This window comes from Nerophis ophidion, linkage group LG08 (genome assembly GCF_033978795.1).
Source record: "Nerophis ophidion isolate RoL-2023_Sa linkage group LG08, RoL_Noph_v1.0, whole genome shotgun sequence".
NCBI classification, from domain to species: Eukaryota; Metazoa; Chordata; class Actinopteri; order Syngnathiformes; family Syngnathidae; genus Nerophis; species Nerophis ophidion.
In genome coordinates, this window is record NC_084618.1 from 21,540,870 (window position 1) to 21,560,606 (window position 19,737).

The 19,737-nt window shown below is 42.1% G+C and overlaps 1 protein-coding gene across 2 annotated transcripts in view; it reads left to right on the plus strand.

The window, feature by feature from the left end:
- Positions 1 to 19,737, plus strand: part of fibcd1b (fibrinogen C domain containing 1b) — a 364,858-nt gene that overhangs the window by 138,023 nt on the left and 207,098 nt on the right. For both annotated transcript variants that reach the window (XM_061907987.1, XM_061907988.1), the window contains one exon: positions 16,797 to 17,276. In XM_061907987.1, coding sequence (XP_061763971.1) covers positions 16,797 to 17,276 — 480 coding nt within the window. The remainder of the gene's footprint in view (positions 1 to 16,796; positions 17,277 to 19,737) is intronic.

Genomic DNA, 19,737 nt, shown 5'->3' on the forward strand with positions numbered 1-19,737 from the left:
TCTCTCTCCCTAGTGGGTTCTCCTGGCGCTGACAAAGCTTCACACTAGTCTGGATGTCTGGTGCTCACAATGTCCTTTATTGGCAGCGCACACACGCTTTGATAGCACAGAACTTTTCAGCATTGCTCTGTGACTTTTCAGTTTTTCCGGTCATTTTCTTTTCCGACTGCGCGTGTGTCTGTCCATTAGCAACTCCATCCTCTCGTTTTTTGTGTCTCGTTCCGGCTGCTGCTAATAAGCATGGCAGGTGATTGGATGATCAGTCCTAGCTGGGTAATCCAGTCAAACGTCAGCTGTGCTTCGACGCCCGGTCCTTACATACCCCCGCGATCACAACATGTAAATGGAGTCGTGGAGGTCTCTCTCCCTAGTGGGTTTTCCTGGTTCTGACAAAGCTTCACACCAGTCCGGATGTCTGGTGCTCACAAAGTACTTTATTGGCAGCGCACACACGCTATGATAGCACACAACTATTCAGTCTTGCTCCGTGACTTTTAAAGCCGTCTTCTTTTCGGATTCTCGTGCAACCGTGCCTGTCCATTAGCAACTCCAACCTCCCCCTTTTGTTTGTGTATCGTCCCGGCTGCTGCTAATAAGCATGGCAGGTGATTGGATGATCAGTCCCAACTGGGTAATCCAGTCAAATGTCAGCTGTGCTTACACACCCCGCGGTCACAACATGTAAATGGAGTTGTGGAAGTCTCTCTCCCGAGTGGGTTCTCCTGACGCTGACAAAGCTTCACACTAATCCGAATGTCTGGTGTTCACAATGTTCTTTATTGGCAGCGCACACCCGCTATGATAGCACACAACTTTTCAGTCTTGCTCTGTGACTTTTCAGGTCGTTTTCTTTTCGGACTCTTGTGCGCGTGTGTCTGTCCATTAGCAACTCCAACCTCCCCTTTGTTCGTGTATCGGCCCGGCTGCTGCTAATAAGCATGGCAGGTGATTGGATGATCAGTCCCAGCTGGGTAATCCAGTCAAATGTCAGCTGTGCTTCGAGGCCGGTTTTTACCCACCCCCGCGATCACAACATGTAAATGGAGTTGTGGAGGTCTCTCTCCCTAGCTTCACACTAATCCGAATGTCTGGTGTTCACAATGTCCTTTATTGGCAGCGCACACGCGCTATGATAGCACACAACTTTTCAGTCTTGCTCCGTGACTTTTCAGGTCGTTTTCTTTTCGGACTCTTGTGCGCGTGTGTCTGTCCATTAGCAACTCCAACCTCCCCTTTTTTCGTGTCTCGTCCTGGCTGCTGCTAATAAGCATGGCAGGTGATTGGATGATCAGTCCCAACTAGGTAATCCAGTCAAATGTCAGCTGTGCTTACAAACCCCGCGGTCAAAACATGTAAATGGAGTTGTGGAGGTCTCTCTCCCGAGGGGGGTCTGCTGACGCTGACACAGCTTCACACTAGTCCGGATGTCTGATGGTCAAAATGTTCTTTATTGGCATCACACACACGCTATGATAGCAAACAGCGTTTCAGTCTTGCTCTGTGACTCTTCAGTCTTTCCAGTCGTCTTCTTTTCGGACTCTTGTGCGTGTGTGTGTTCATTACTAACTCCAACTTGCCCTTTTTTCGTGTATCGGTCCGGCTGCTGCTAATAAGCATGGCAGGTGATTGGATGATCAGTCCCAGCTGGGTAATCCAATCACCTGTATGCTTTGAGGCAGGTCCTTACAAACCCCGCGGTCACCACATGTAAATAGAGTCGTGGAGGTCTCTCTCCCTAGTGGGTTCTCCTAGCGCTGACAAAGCTGCACACTAGTCCAACTTGCCCTTTTTTCGTGTCTCGGCCCGGCTGCTGCTAATAAGCATGGCAGGTGATTGGATGATCAGTTCCAGCTGGGTAATCCAGTCAAATGTTAGCTGTGCTTCGATTCCAGTCCTTACATACCCCGTGATCACAACATGTAAATGGATTCGTGAAAGATCTCTCCCCCTAGTGGGTTCTCCTGGTTCTGACAAAGTTTCACACTAGTCCGGATGTCTCGTTTTCACAATGTCCTTTATTGGCAGCGCACACAGGCTATGATAGCATACAACTTTTCAGTCGTTCTGGTCGTCTTTTTTTCGGACTCTCGTGCACGCGTGACTGTCCATTAGCAACTCCAACCTCCCCTTTTTTGTGTCTCGGCCCGGCTGCTGCTAATAAGCATGGCAGGTGATTGGATGATAAAACCCAGCTGGGTAATCCAATCACCTGCAAGCTGTGCTTCGAGGCCGGTCTCTTTAGAAGGCTTTTTAAGAGAAAAACTTGTCTGTGTGTGTGTGTGTTTGTGAATAATAGGCAACATTTTACCAATAGTGCAGCTCCGGTTTAAGACGAGGATAAGACAATAAAGTCATCTTTTGAGGGGTTGGTGGATCGATGAGTGGAACAATCAAAGTCCATTAAGGAGATTGTGGAGTCGCCCTTTTTATCCTAGCTGATTGGCTTCATTTAGGAATTGCCGCGTAATCACTTTCCAAGTTGTTTTTGGCGTTTGAAGGCGTCCAACCCTTTTTTTTTTTTCCATCGATTAATTTGTCCTTTGACGGGAAGTCAAACCCTCTGCTGTGTCAGGTTACGCGGGAACAAAAAATTAAATCCGCCCCAAATTGCATGGCTGGCGACACGGCCTTTCACCGCAGTGGCGATCGATCTTTTAGTTTCGCCGGGGTGAAGTCCCTCCGACTCGAGAGCATAATTCGTCGCCGGGTTACCTGACACATGAAACGTGACAAAGAAGCCAAACATTTAAGTGTTGAATATCTTAAAAGGTGTTCTGTTTAGAGTGGCGCTTGTCGTCATTTTTTTTTTTTTAAGCAGACCGCATTGCAAAATGATTAACCCTCCAACCCTCTTCCTCTTACGCAAGATCCATAAACTTTGTATGTTCACACGTGCCACCTTCTCCCCATTGTGTCCTTGAGCAAGTTAAGTTAAAGTTAAAGTACCAATGATAGTCACACATATACGCTAGGTGTGGTCAAATGTGTCCTCTGCATTTGACCCATCCCCTTGTTCACCCCCTGGGAGGTGAGGGGAGCAGTGAGCAGCAGCGGTGGCCACGCCCGGGAATCGTTTTAGGCAATTTAACCCCCAATTCCAACCCTTGATGCTGAGTGCCAAGCAGGGAGGTAATGGCTCCCATTTTTATAGTCTTTGGTATGACTCAGCCGGGGTTTAATAGTGTGAGAGTCCAGTCCATAGTGGATCTAACATAATAGTGAGAGTCCGGTCCATAGTGGATCTAGCATAATAGTGTGAGATTCCAGTCCATTGTGGATCTAACATAGTAGTGTGAGAGTCCAGTCCATAGTGGATCTAACATAATAATGAGAGTCCAGTCCATAGTGGATCTAACATAATAGTGTGAGAGTCCGGTCCATAATGGATCTAATATAATAGTGAGAGTCCAGTCCATAGTGGATCTAACATAATAGTGTGAGATTCCAGTCCATTGTGGATCTAACATAATAGTGTGAGAGTCCAGTCCATATAGGATCTAACATAATAGTGTGAGAGTCCGGTCCATAATGGATCTAATATAATAGTGAGAGTCCAGTCCATAGTGGATCTAACATAATAGTGAGAGTCCGGTCCATAATGGATCCAACATAATAGTGAGAGTCCAGTCCAAAGTGGATCGAACATAATAGTGAGAGTCCGGTCCATAATGGATCAAAAATAATATCAATCAATCAATCAATCAATGTTTACTTATATAGCCCTAAATCACTAGTGTCTCAAAGGGCTGCACAAACCACTACGACATCCTCGGTAGGCCCACATAAGGGCAAGGAAAAACTCACACCCTGTGGGACGTCGGTGACAATGATGACTATGAGAACCTTGGAGAGGAGGAAAGCAATGGATGTCGAGCGGGTCTAACATGATACTGTGAAAGTTCAATCAATAATGGATCCAACACAGTCGCAAGAGTCGTGAGAGTCCAGTCCATAGTGGATCCAACATAATAGTGAGAGTCCAATCCATAGTAGATCCAACATATTTGTGTGAGAGTCTGGTCCATAGTGGATCTAATATAATAGTGGGAGTCCAGTCCATAGTGGATCTAACATAATAGTGAGAGTTCAGTCCATAGTGGATCTAACAAAATACTGTGAGAGTCCAGTCCATAGTGGATCCAAAACAACAGTGTGAAAGTCCGGTCCATAATGGATCTAACATAATAGTGAGAGTCCAGTCCATAGTGGATCCTACATAATAGTAACAGTCCATTCCATAGTGGATCCAACATAATAGTAAGAGTCCAGTCGATAGTGGATCTAGCATAATAAAGAGAGTCCAGTCCATAGTGGATCTAATATAACAGTGAGAGTCCAGTCCATAGTGGATCCAACATAATAGTGAAAGTCCAGTCCATACTGGATCGAGCATAATATTGTGAGAGTCATGTCCATATTGGATCTAACATAATAATCAGAGTCCAGTCCATAATGGATCCAACATAATAATGAGAGTCCAGTCCATAGTGGATCTAACATTATAGTGTGAGAGTCCAGTCCATAGTTGATCGGGCATAATATTGTGAAAGTACAGTTCATAATGGAGCTAAGATAATAGTGTGAGAGTCCAGTCCATAGTTGATCCAACATAATACTGTGAGAGTTCAGTCCATGGTGGATCTAACATAATAGTGTGAGACTTCAGTCCAAACCTACTGATCTCAGGGCGGACACTCCAACCACTAGACAACTGAGTCGCTTAAAATCGAGCCAAATGTAATTGTTTCTCTGTTTAATTCCTTGCTTCATGTCTTGTTTAATAAATGTCATCAGTGTTTGAACCTGAGTGTTATAATAATTACTATTTCATTCCAAGGTATGCAACTAATGTGTTGTTAGCCTTTAAAAAAAAAAAAAAGAGCATACAGTCCAAATGAGCAATGTTGCATGAGGACGCGGTTGTGAACTTATTAGTGTTTCTTTATTTATTTTTTTGTCATATTTGTATGGCTCATTGGGTCGTTTCCCCGTCTGCTGCTGGGGCCAATTGATTTCCTTCACATTAAAGAAACCATAAAGCTCTCCCTCGTAAAGCATTTACCGTCAGCTGTCGGCGAGCGACGCCGCCCCTGCTTATTTACATATTAATAAGGCCCGCTCGCTGTCTGGCGCTCCTTCTTCACACAAGCACCGAACTCTTATTCCGGCCAAGATTGCATCCTCCAGTGTGGACTAAACAATCATAAGAAATCAAACGGCAAAGCGAGGGGTTTTTCAATCACGACGAGACGGCGGATATGACTCTCTCGTGCCCGCCGTGGTGAAAAGGCCAAACACGCGGCCGTCTTTACGACCTTGTTGATGTCTCCGACTGCACGTCTGCTTGTGGCTTCGTGGCATCCTGTTGGCTCGATGAGTGGGTTTTGCCCACGCTGGCCTTATCATACGCTCTCTTTGCTGACACTTTTAGTGTGTGTTTTTTTTTTTTTAGTTCCTGTCACACAACATCAGTGCCTTCATTACGTCGGGCCTTGAGGTGCCACACGCACGAGTCTTCTGCTACACCGACCACATGCTGCATGCTCGGACGCCGGCTGTCCCAAAATGAGGTTTTACTTTTATGATGAAGCAACAATTTGTTGGAAAGGGGAGTCCAAACTATGGCCCCGCAGGCAATATGCGGCCAGCCACCAGAGGGCAGTCAATCAATCAATCAATGTTTATTTATATAGCCCTGAATCACGAGTGTCTCAAAGGGCTGCATAAGCCACGGCTCAGATCCCACATCAGGGCAAGGAAAAACTCAACCCAATGGCATGGGAATGAGAAACCTTGGGGGGGACCGCAGATGTGGGGATCTAACATAAGAGTGTGAGAGTCCAGACCATAGTGGATCGAAAATAATAGTGAGACTCCAGTCCATAGTGGATCTAACATAATAGTGTGAGAGTCCAGTCCATAGTGGATCTAACATAATAGTGGGAGTCCAGTCCATAGTGGATCGAAAATATAAGTGAGAGTCTAGTCCATAGTGGATCAAACATAATAGTGTGAGAGTCCAGTCCATAGTGGATCTAACATAATAGTGTGAGAGTCCAGTCCATAGTGGATCTAACATAATAGTGTGACAGTCCAGTCCATAGTGGATCTAACATAATAGTGTGAGAGTCCAGTCCATAGTGGATCTAACATAATAGTGTGACAGTCCAGTCCATAGTGGATCTAACATAATAGTGTGTGAGTCCAGTCCATAGTGGATCTAACATAATAGTGTGACAGTCCAGTCCATAGTGGATCTAACATAATAGTGTGAGAGTCCAGTCCATAGTGGATCTAACATAATAGTGTGACAGTCCAGTCCAAAGTGGATCTAACATAATAGTGTGTGAGTCCAGTCCATAGTGGATCTAACATGATAGTGAGAGTCCAGTCCATAGTGGATCGAAAATATAAGTGAGAGTCCAGTCCATAGTGGATCAAACATAATAGTGTGAGAGTCCAGTCCATAGTGGATCTAACATAATAGTGAGAGTCCAGTCCATAGTGGATCTAACATAATAGTGTGACAGTCCAGTCCATAGTGGATCTAACATAATAGTGTGAGAGTCCAGTCCATAGTGGATCTAACATAATAGTGTGACAGTCCAGTCCATAGTGGATCTAACATAATAGTGTGAGAGTCCAGTCCATAGTGGATCTAACATAATAGTGTGCGAGTCCAGTCCATAGTGGATCTAACATGATAGTGAGAGTCCAGTCCATAGTGGATCGAAAATATAAGTGAGAGTCTAGTCCATAGTGGATCAAACATGATAGTGTGAGAGTCCAGTCCATAGTGGATCTAACATAATAGTGTGAGAGTCCAGTCCATAGTGGATCTAACATAATAGTGTGAGAGTTCAGTCCATAGTGGATCTAACATAATAGTGAGAGTCCAGTCCATAGTGGATCTAGTTAATAGTGTGGCAGTCCAGTCCATAGTGGATCTAACATAGTAGTGTGTGAGTCCAGTCCATAGTGGATTTAACATGATAGTGAGAGTCCAGTCCATAGTGGATCGAAAATATAAGTGAGAGTCTAGTCCATAGTGGATCAAACATAATAGTGTGAGAGTCCAGTCCATAGTGGATCTAACATAATAGTGAGAGTACAGTCCATAGTGGATCTAACATAATAGTGTGGCAGTCCAGTACATAGTGGATTTAACATAATAGTGTGAGTCCAGTCCATAGTGGATCTGGTTAATAGTTTGGCAGTCCAGTCCATAGTGGATCTAACATAATAGTGTGAGAGTTCAGTCCATAGTGGATCTAACATAATAGTGTGAGTCCAGTCCATAGTTGATCTAGTTAATAGTGTAAGAGTTCAGTCCATATTGGATCTGGTTAATAGTGCGGCAGTCCGGTACATAGTGGATCTAACATAATAGTGAGAGTCCAGTCCATAGTGGATCTAGTTAATAGTGTGGCAGTTCAGTACATAGTGGATTTAACATAATAGTGTGAGTCCAGTCCATATTGGATCTAGTTAATAGTGTGGCAGTCCAGTCCATAGTTGATCTAACATAATAGTGTGCGAGTTCAGTCCATAGTAGATCTAACATAATAGTGTGTGTCCAGTCCATAGTGGATCTAATATAATAGTTTGAGAGTTCAGTCCATAGTGGATCTAACATAATAGTGAGAGTCCAGTCCATAGTGGATCTAGTTAATAGTGTAGCAGTCCAGTCCATAGTGGATCTAATATAATAGTTTGAGAGTTCAGTCCATAGTGGATCTAACATAATAGTGTGAGTCCAGTCCATAGTGGATCTAGTTAATAGTGTGGCAGTCCAGTACATACTGGATTTAACATAATAGTGTGAGTCCAGTCCATAGTGGATCTAGTTAATAGTGTGTGAGTTCAGTCCATAGTAGATCTAACATAATAGTGTGAGTCCAGTACATAGTGGATCTAACATAATAGTGTGAGTCCAGTCCATAGTGGATTTAGTTAATAGTGTGGCAGTCCAGTACATAGTGGATCTAACATAATAGTGTGAGAGTCCAGTCCATAGTGGATTTAACATAATAGTGTGAGTCCAGTCCATAGTGGATCCAACATAATAGTGTGAGTCCAGTCCATAGTGGATCTAACATAATAGTGAGAGTCCAGTCTATAGTGGATCTAGCATAATAGTGAGAGTCCAGTCCATAGTGGATCTAGTTAGTAGTGTGATAGTCCAGTCCATAGTGGATGTAACATAATATGAGAGTCCAGTCTGTAGTGGATTTAGCATAATAGTGTGAGAGTCCAGTCCATAGTGGATCTAACATAATAGTGTGATAGTCTAGTCCATAGTGGATCTAACAATAATAGTGTAAGAGTCCAGTCCATAGTGGATCTAATATAATAGTGAAAGTCCCGTCCATAATGGATTTAACATAATAGTGTGCGAGTCCAGTCCATAGTGGATCTAACATAATAGTGAGAGTCCAGTCCATAGTGGATCTAACATAATAGTGTGAAAGTCCAGCCCATAGTGGATCTAGCATAATAGTGAGAGTCCAGTCCATAGTTGATCTAAAATAATAGTGTGAAAGTCCAGTCCATAGTGGATCTAACATAATAGTGAGAGTCCAGTCTATACTGGATCTTAAATAATAGTGTGAGAGTCCAGTCGATAGTGGATCTAACATAATAGTGAGAGTCCAGTCCATACTGGATCCAACATAATAGTGTGTGAGTCCAGTCCATAGTGGATCTAACATAATAGTGTGAAAGTCCAGCCCATAGTGGATCTAGCATAATAGTGAGAGTCCTGTCCATAGTTGATCTAAAATAATAGTGTGAAAGTCCAGTCCATAGTGGATCTAACATAATAGTGAGAGTCCAGTCTATACTGGATCTTAAATAATAGTGTGTGAGTCCAGTCCATAGTGGATCTAACATAATATTGTGTGAGTCCAGTCCATAGTGGGTCCAGCAGGAGATCATCTTGAGTGGAGACAGGTCAGCAGCGCTGAGACGTCCCCAACTGATGCCCAGATGAGTGGTCCACCCTGGGTCCCGACTTTGGAAAACTAGCACGTGATCAGTGGTCACTGAATCTGTGCCCTCTCCTTCACCAAGCAGAGGCTGGCAAAGCATAAAAGAAACGGCAGATCAACTGGGCACACGTATACTGAGCACTTTTGGTCGGCCGTGGTGTTTTCATATACCGTATTGTCCGAACTATAAGGCAAACTTAAAAACATTTTTTTTTCTCTCAAAACTCGAGAGTGTGCCTTATAACCCGGTGCGCCTAATGTACGAATTGATTATGTTTTTGCTTACCGACCTCAAAGCAATTGTGTTTTGTACATGGCGTAATGATAAGTGTGACCAGTAGATGGCAGTCAAACACAAGAAATATGTGTAGTCTGCACTATGTTTTGCAATATGACTCAAGTAAACAACACCAACATTTTATGTAGTCCACTGAAAATATAGAACATTACACACGGCGCTCAAAAAAACATCAAAATGTTTTAGTACGACTTTGGTAAGCTATGAAGCCGCACCGCTTGATGGATTGTCGGCGCATTAAACATAGGAGTATTATTATGGCGTGTGTATAAGGTAAGACGTATTATCTGGCGTTTTGTTTCTCAATTTTCTGCTAAGGCAACTTTTTTTTAGCTTCTGGTACCTGCTGATCTGTATTTGGAATCTGCATAAATCCTGAAAATCCGCCTTTGTGGTCCATGCATACACCGTGGTTGATAAGCTTCTTGTTTTTCTAGATCTTCTTGTTATGGGACATTCATCCTCCGCTGTTGCCATTTCTAATATAAAATAGTGCAAAGTTCTTACTTATATCTGCCAGTAAACTCGCCATGAAAGCGTTAAAACATACCGGTGTAGTGAGTATACATTATTCACCTAAGTGACTTTAGTTATTAGAAACTTCCGGTTGGACGGTTTTTCAGGGGACACATAGAACCACCATTACATGTTATGTAGACCACAAGGAAGTGTTCTACATAGCACACAAACAGCTATGAGAAATGCAGCCAATATTACAAACAGATAATGTGTCATCAGACAAGCACATAGAAATTAAATACACATAGGAGATAAGTAACGGAAATTAAATGACCTCAAATATACCTCAAAACGAGGCATAATGATGCAATTTGTACATACAGCTAGCCTAAATAGCGTGTTAGCATGTAGTGACCAAATATGCCTGATTGGACCTCCAACAAGTCAATAACATTCACGCACAGCATAAAACGTTTGGTGGACAAAATGAGACAAAGAAGTAGTGGGATAAGACACATCTTTCTGTGGCAGGGTCGGAGAAAGCTCTACATGTAAACAAACCCCGGCAAAATTAGTAGGACAAAACGGCGCTCGCCAAAAAGTGAAGTATGTTTATTATAAACAGTAAGATTTCTAACAATTGGGAAGGTTTGTGTCATGATTGTTCGACAGCAAACCGGACTAAACCCAGGGAGCCACTAGGGCGGCGCTAAAGAGCCGACCCCAATGTTATACTACTCAAATATACTGCAAAAGAAGGGACTCGCAAAAACTGAATACAAACAAATCGACACACAATTACTCAGGGCTGAAGTTTAAAATTGATAAATAGTACTAAAATATATGTTTCTAAATAAAAACAATCAAAGTTTAAATGAAAATGTAGCTTCAGCACTTAAGTAACTTAAACGTTATTATGACTTCTTCTGTTGGTTGGAAATCGCCATTACTGCCACAAGTGGTGGAAAAGTGTATTTAACCCGATTTTCTTTTCCGATCTGATACCGAGAACAATCCACGCTGGGGTCGACGATACTGGTTTCGATACTTAGTGCAAATATATCTAACGTGCCTGATAAAATGTAAAAAAGTAGCGTATTTCGAATGACGAATAACCTTTTTAAAAGATCTGGAATCGCAAGGCGAAACCAAACAACTGCATTATTCTGCACTGAACGCCTTGTATTATGTATATTCAACTCGTCTCTAAATAGCTGACAATAAAAGTGATACATGCACTTGCTGTTTTATAACACCTAAGTGACTTCTTTTAATTGCTAGTAAAAGCTGCTAAATGAACACATACTATTTGCAAAAGCGCTTTTATTGCGATAGCTTTAAGTAACCTCAATTATTAATTATTTAGGAATCTTTACACGAATAAATCTGCGCTTTTTTGTTTGTTTGTTTTTTGCCTTTGTGAAGTTATCGTCATATAGTGTATATATTGAATTCATATGTTGTCCCACCAATCACTTATTTAGATACAACCTCAATGATTTAGTTTCTTTACATTCTGTTCCTGTTAATTATATACAAAGCCCGTTTCCATATGAGTTGGGAAATCGTGTTATTTGTAAATATAAACGAAATACAATGATTTGCAAATCATTTTAAACCCATATTCAGTTGAATATGCTACAAAGACAAGATACTTGATGTTCTAACTAGCAAATAATCATTAACTTGAGAATTTCATGGCTGCAACAGGTGCCACAGTAGTTGGGAAAGGGCATGTTCACCACTGTGTTACATCACGTTTTCTTCTACAAAACTCAATAAACATTTGGAAACTGAGGAAACTAATTGTTGAAGCTTTGAAAGTTGAATTCTTTCCCATTCTTGTTTTATGTAGAGCTTCAGTCGTTCAAAAGTCCTAGGTCTTCGCTGTCATTTTTTACGCTTCATCACATTTTCGATGGGAGACAGGTCTGGACTGCAGGAGGGCCAGGAAAGTACTCTCACTCTTTGTGTACGAAGCCACGCTGTTGTAACACGTGCTGAATGTGGCTTGGCATTATCGTGCTGAAATAAGCAGGGGCGTCCATAAAAAAGACGGCGTTTAGATGGCTGCATATGTTGTTCCAAAACCTGTATGTACCATTCAGCATTAATGGTGCATTCACAGATGTGTAAGTTACCCATGCCTTGGGCACTAATGCACCCCCATACCGTCTCAGATGCTTGCTTTTGAACTTTGCGTCGATAACGGCCTGGATGGTTCGCTTCCCCTTTGGTCTGGATGACACAATGTCGAATATTCCCAAAACCAATTTGAAATGTGAACTCGTCAGACCACTGAACACTTTTCCACTTTGCATCAGTCCATCTTGGATGATCTCGGGCCCAGAGAAGCCGGCGGCGTTTCTGGATGTTGTTGATAAATGGCTTTCGCTTTGCATAGTAGAACTTTAACTTGCAATTACAGATGTAGCGACGAACTGTATTTAGGGACAGTGGTTTTCTGAAGTGTTCCTGAGCCATGTGGTGATATCCTTTAGAGATTGATGTCGGTTTTTGATACAGTGCCGTCTGAGGGATCGAAGGTCCCGGTCATTCAATGTTGGTTTCCGGCCATGTCGCTAACGTGGAGTGATTTCTCCAGATTCTCTGAACCTTTTGATGATATTATGGACCGTAGATGTTGAAATCCCTAAATTTGGTGCAATTGCGCTTTGAGAAACGTTGTTCTTAAACTGTTTGACTATTGGCTCACGCAGTTGTGGACAAAGGGGTGTACCTCGCCCCATCCTTTCTTGTGAAAGACTGAGCATCTTTCTGGGAAGCTGTTTTTATACCCAATCATGGCACCCACCTGTTCCCAATTAGCCTGCACACCTGTGGGATGTTCCAAATAAGTGTTTGATGAGCATTCCTCAACATTATCAGTATTTATTGCCACTTTTCCCAACTTCTTTGTCACGTGTTGCTGGCATCAACTTCTAAAGTTAATGATTTTTTTTTGCAAAAAACATCGATCCGAACATCACTACTGAGTACTGCCAAGACCCATTCAGACCACAAATGACCAAATTGAGTCTGAGTTTGCGTTAATTTAGAACATGCAAGCATACAAAATAATACATCACAATTTCCAGTTTCTCTTTTCGAGGCGTTCGAAAAGTAGTCGGAAGAAGCAGAGCTTATTTGATCCTACCACTGATCTTTTTTCATAACAGTTGCTAAAACCTTTGTTCACTTCCTGTTCTCAATTTATCCACAATATACTCCATAATTAGTCACAATAAAATGAATAAATAATACTTTCTAAATATATAATGACAATAATTGATAAAATATATTTTTTTTTTTACAAAATTCAACAGTGCGCCTTATAACCCGGTTGAGCTTACCGCCCTCGAAGCTATTTTATCTGGTACATGGTGTAATGATAAGTGTGTCCGGTAGATGGCAGCCGAACATAAGAGATAAGTGTGATGGCAATAATGTAAAACAACACCAACATTTTTTGTTCCATTGAAAATATACAACTTTACACGTCCCCTAAAAAATAAATCAAAAAGTTTTCATACGACTTTGGTAAGCTACGATATCGCACCACTTGAATAATTGTCGGCACATTAAACATGCGAGTATTCGTATGATGTGTGTATAAGGTAAGAAATATTATTTGGCGTTTTGTTTCGTGGTATTATGCAAAGTAAACTTTTCATACCTTCTGGTACCTGCTGTTCTGTATTTGGGATCTGCATTAATCCTGAAAAAGGGCATGGGTCCGCCTTTGTAGTCCGTGGCGACACCATAGTCGATAAGCTTCTTCTTTTTCTCTGTCTTCTTGTTATGGGATAGTCCTCTTCCACTGGTGCCATTTCTAATATAAAGTAATGTAAATTTCTTACTTATATCGTTCAGTAAACTCGCCCTGAAAGCACTAAAACATACCGGTGTGGTAAGTTTACATTATTCACCCAAGGACCTTGAAGATGATCAGTAAAACATCATAAATGCAACATTTTGAGCAAAGAACCACCATTACATGGTATGTAGACCAGTGGTCCCCAACCACCGGGCCGTGGCCGCAGAAGATTTTTTTTGTTTATTTATTTATTTTTAAATTGTATATATATTTTTTTATTAAATCAACATAAAAAACACAATATACACTTACAATTAGTGCACCAACCACAAAAACCTCCCTTTTCCATGACAAAAACGTCCCTTTTTCATGACAAAGAAGAAAAAAAAAAAAGAAAAAAAAGGACCCCCCCCCCCCCCCCTCTACCACCCCCGGGCCGCGGGACAAATTAAAATGATCAAGAGTTGACCGGTCCGCGGATACAAAAAGGTTGGGGACAACTGATGTAGACCACAAGGAAGTCTTTCACATTTAGAAAAAAATAAATAATAATATGACCCCTTTAAATTTGAAAATAGACCACCTTATAATCCGGTGCCCCCTATAGTTCAGAAAAGAAAAAAAAAAATACTTTAAAAACTGGCAGCTCAGTCACCAGAAATTTAGAGTAAAAACACAGTTTTTTTTTTACAGCATATAAAAAATAATAATAATAAATGGAAAAACAATACCACTGTTTTTAGCAGTAAAATTCAAGCAACAGAGCTGCCAGTTTCTTATTTTACTGTAAAATGTTGCTGTTTTAATCTCTTTTTGGTATGTTTTTTAATGTTTTAGTGTCTTACTTTTTATCAGGGTTGGCAAAATGTACAGAAAAGGTTGTATCCGGCCCGCGGGATGAGTTTGCTAAGGACACAAAAATCGCAAAAATGTTTGAATGAAAGAAACCGCTGTTCTTAATGTGTCCACTAGATGTTGCAATAGCAATTATTTGTATCTGTGTAACCGTATTTCCTTGAATTGCCACCGGGGCGCTAATTATTTTAAAACCTCTTTTCACTCCGGTGCTTACCAAAGGCATGTGGTAAATTTAGGCCTGCGCTTATAAATTTGAGTGTGATCTAAGGATACCATCATGAAAAGCACATTTAATAAAAAAAAAACGTTATTGTGGTCTTACCTTTATTTATAAATAAAGTCCATGCGCAGCTCCTTCTGATCAAAAGCATCGATAACTGGTTTATAGAAGTATTCCTTATCTTTCTTCAGTTTTAAAAGTCTCTCTGTCTCGATGGAGATCTTTCTTTATTACCTCCTGCTTCGATTGAAAGTCCAGTTTCGTCGGTTGAGGTGGGCGGGGTTGGGGGCGCGTGTATAATATAGCCAAGAGTCATGGATGCATTGGAATTTTGGGTAGTTCTTATGTTGCGTTTATAATGTGTTACAGAGCCAATGTTCTCCGGAAATGTGTTTGGTGTGGGTTCACAGAGTGTGGCCCATATTAGTAAGAGTGTTAAAGTTGTTTATATCACAACCATCAGTGTAAACGATATGGCTGTTGACCAAGTATGCATTGCAATCTCGTATGAGAAGCAGCGAAATGTATGCGCCCTACCAGCACGCTGATAGCATGGTGCAAAGGTGGGTGCGATGACATTTTGTAGAGCAGTGGTCCCCAACCACCCGGGACCGGGGCCGCAGAAGTATTTATTTATTTTTTATTTTTTTTATCTCACACTATTTTTTACTGAATGGCATTGGTGAGCAAGTCTAGTCCATAGTGGATCTAGCATAATAGTGTGAGAGTCCAGTCCATAGTGGATCTAACATAATAGTGGGAGAGTCCAGTCCATAGTGGATCTAACATAATAGTGTGAGAGTTCAGTCCATAGTGGATCTAACATAATAGTGAGAGTCAAGTCCAGAGTGGATCTAACATAATAGTGTGAGAGTCCAGTCCATAGTGGATCCAACATAATAGTGAGAGTCAAGTCCAGAGTGGATCTAACATAATTGTGAGAGTCCAGTCCATAGTGGATCCAACACAAAAGTGAGAGTCCAGTTCATAGCGGATCTAGTTAATAGTGTGGCAGTCCAGTCCATAGTGGAACTAACATAATAGTGTGAGCATCCAATCCATAGTGGATCTAACATAATAGTGAGAGTCCAGTCCATAGTGGATCTCACATAATATTGTGAGAGTCCAGTCTATATTGGATCTAACATAATAGGGAGAGTCCAGTCCATAGTGGATTTAACATAATAGTGTGAAAGTCCAGTCCATAGTGGATCTAACATAATAGTGAGAGTCCAGTCCATAGTGGATCTAACACAATAGTGTGAGAGTTCAGTCCATAGTGGATCTAACATAATAGTGAGAGACCAGTCCTAGTGGATCTAACACAATAGTGTGAGAGTTCAGTCCATTGTGGATCCAACATAATAGTGAGAGACCAGTCCATAGTGGATCTAACATAATAGTGAGAGTCCAGTCCATAGTGGATCTAACATAATAGTGTGAGAGTCCAGTCCATAGTGGATCGAAAATATAAGTGAGAGTCCAGTCCATAGTGGACCTAGCATAATAGTGAGAGTCCAGTCCATAGTGGATCAAACATAATAGTGTGAGAGTCCAGTCCATAGTGAATCGAAAATATAAGTGAGAGTCCAGTCCATAGTGGATCTAACATAATAGTGTGAGAGTCCAGTCCATAGTGGATCCAGCATAATAGTGAGAGTCCAGTCCATAGTGGATCTAACATATTAGTGTGAGAGTCCAGTCCACAGAAGTATTTTTTTTTTTTTTTTAATCTCACTTTATGTTTTACTGAATGCCATTGGTGAGCGCAGGGGTGAGAAGAGGTTTTAAATCAATTAGCGCCCCGGCGGCTATTCAAGGAAATACGGTATGCTGGAAAACACTTTGTATTGAGCGACCATCTTGCCTGGGTATCTTTCGTCTTCTGAAGCCTTGTCTGGTGTTTTAAGTCCCTTTATTCCACAGTGAGTTGTTTTGCACCTGTGTCCCACAGTTCAGAATGTCCAAACAACTAATAATGTGGCGGACCAGATTCGCCCCCCCCTGGGTCTTGAGTTTGACACCTGTGCCCTCACTTTTTTAACCACGATGAGATTTTTGTCTCGCTGTACTAAGCCTAAAACAAGACTTAATCTAAAGAAACCCTTGTTTTGTCTCCTTGCACCCCCCCCTTCACCCCCCCCACACACACAGAGGATGAGCTGCAGCTACCTGCTCTGCACCATCCTGCTCTTCGTGGCCGTCCTGCTGGCCGTCACCGTGACCGGCACCATCCTCTTCATGAACCACAACCAGGCGCCGCCCATGTCGGACGGCATCCCGCACATTTCCACCAACCAGGACGAGGCCAACGCCCTGGTGACGGTGGAGCGGGGCGACGGCTCCCGCATCAACATCTTCATCGATCCCAACTGCCCCGACTACAGCAGCAACTTTTTGCGCCTGGAGGGGGTGCAGACCTCGCTGCTGCACTCGCTCACCGACCACGACTCGGATCTGAAGTCGGTGAAGGGCCAGGACCGGGCGCTTCTGGTCAGCCTGGCGGAGGAAGTGGCCAAGCTGTCCGCCCACGCCGGACAGCTGAAGATGGACTACGAGTCCCTGCGTCGGGGGCAGGGCAGCCTGGGCCAAGACCTCAACACCCTGCAGTCCGAGCAAGGACGCCTCATACAGGTATGCATGTGGAGCCACTGTTGGCTGCCTAAACGGGTTGCAGTGGAACTCAGAAACAGGGAGTCAAAGTCCAAAATCAGTGAAGTTGGCAAGTTGTGTAAATGGTAAATAAAAACACAATACAATGATTTGCAAATCCTTTACAACTTATATTCAATTGAATAAACTGCAAAGACAAAATATTTAACGTTCAAACTGGAATCTTTTTTTATTTTTTGCAACTATTAGCTCATTTGAAAATTGATGCTGTCACGCTAAACAAAAACCTTCCACCCAGAAGACATTTGGCGTGACAGCCCCTCTAATGCCTGAAGGACCCCAATGAGGGCGTGATAATAGCAAGTTATGACTCTTAAGGGTTACAGCTGCAAAATTACCAAAGCAAAAACAGCTTGAAAGGTTAGCATGCTGGAATGCTAATATCATTTCCTAATCGTTATTTTTCACCAATGACAATCAGCCGATTATAATGCTTTTAAAACAGGCAGCTGTGTGGGCAGCTTTAAGGTCCTTCCACCCTCATTGGGGTCCTTTAGGCATTAGAGGGGCTGTCACGCCAAATGTCTTCTGGGAGGAAGACATTTGGCGTGACGATGCCTGCAACGTGTTTAAAAAAAGCTGGCAAAAGTGGCAAAAAAGACCGGGAAAGTTGAGGGATGCCCATCAAACACTTATTTGGAGCATCCCACAGGTGGACAGGCTAATTGGGAACAGGTGGGTGACATGATTCGGTATAAAAGCAGCTTTGGTCAAATTCTCAGTCAGTCCCCCCTCTGTGAAAAAATGCGTGAGCGAAATGTCGAACAGGTTAAGCACAATGTTTCTCAACGAGCTATTGCAAGGAATTTGAGCAATTTCACCATCTACGGTCCGTAATATCATCAAACGTTTCAGATTATCCGGAGAAATCACTACACGTAAGTGGCAATGCCCGTGACCTTGGATCCCTCAGGCGGTACTGCATCAAAAAGCGTCATCAGTGTGTAAAGGATATCACCACATGGGTTCAGGAACACTTCAGAAAACCACTGTCAGTAACTACTGTTTTGTCGCTATATCCGTAAGTGCAAGTTAAAACTCTACTCTGCAGAACAAAAGCCATTTATCAACAACACCCAGAAAGTTTTTTCAGTTTGAACACTAAATATCTTGTCTTTGCAGTCTATTAAAATGAATATAGGTTGAAAAGGATTTGCAAATCATTGTATTCTTTTTTTATTTACCATTTACACAACATGCCAACTTTACTGGTTTTCGGTTTTGTACATTTATTGGGAGGGAGAAGTTTAATGAAGGGCCATTTTGAGCGAGCAGGTTATTTTTTTTAATATTACGAAAGTGTAGAAAGGGCCGGTGTCCCAAATCTGTGAATTTGCTTGTTTTAACTCTTTCAAAATAAACAAACCGATCTGAATGAAACTTTTACATTATTTCTTATGGGAAAATGTGACCTTTTGTAACGGACATATAACAAAAACTGTGGTATTAATGTAAGTTGAGTAGTGTACTTACTCGGGTTGTCTCGGTAACAATATTCTGGTACCGGCACCAAAAAGTATTTCCATACTTTGATACTTATCTAAATAAAGGGCACCACAACAAAAAATTGCATGACTAGCAACCATTTTTAGGGTAAATTAAAAATATGTTTCTTTCTCAGGTTCAAACACTGATGACACCCATCTATTAATCAGACAAGAAGCAAGGAACCATGCAGAGACAGAGTTCAATTTAGCTCATGAGGAGAACGCATGGATCTGCACACTTAGTCACAGGCTCGTCCTACGCTCTAAGGTTCAGCTCCTGCGTCCCTCTATTTATTCAGGAGTTCCACAGTCGACATCACTGAGGCCGCCTCTAAAAGGAGTGGTCAGATATATCGCGCAAAGCAGGTCCAGGACGCACAAAACGTGACGGAATGTGCTGGATGGCCTTGTGATTTCGCCTTGCCTCCCCTTCATCTGCGTGCTGTTGTCTTATCTTCGTTGAGGTCCTTGAAGTCCTCAGCTGTTAGCGGTCTTGTGATTTTGCCTTGTCTCTGCTTTGTCTGCATGCTGTCTTATCTGTGTTGAGGTCCTTGAAGTCCTTGGCTGTTAGCGGTCTTGTGATTTTGCCTTGTCTCTGCGTTGTCTGCGTGCTGTCGTCTTATCTGTGTTGAAGTCCTTGAAGTCCTTGGCTGTTAGCGGTCTTGTGATTTTGCCTTGTCTCTGCTTCGTCTGCGTGCTGTTGTCTTATCTTCTTTGAGGTCCTTGAAGTCCTCGGCTGTTAGCGGGCTAAAACAAAGATAACATCTGCGGCTGAATACGTTTTTGTCCTTGCACAGATAGAAAAAGTGCAGCTTAAGCACAATAGGTAATAACTATAGCAACTGACTTTAAGCATACTAAAAGTTTGTGTGATGATACATACTATACATGATTATTCCAACATTATTATTGCAATCCAATAACAATAGTGTCCT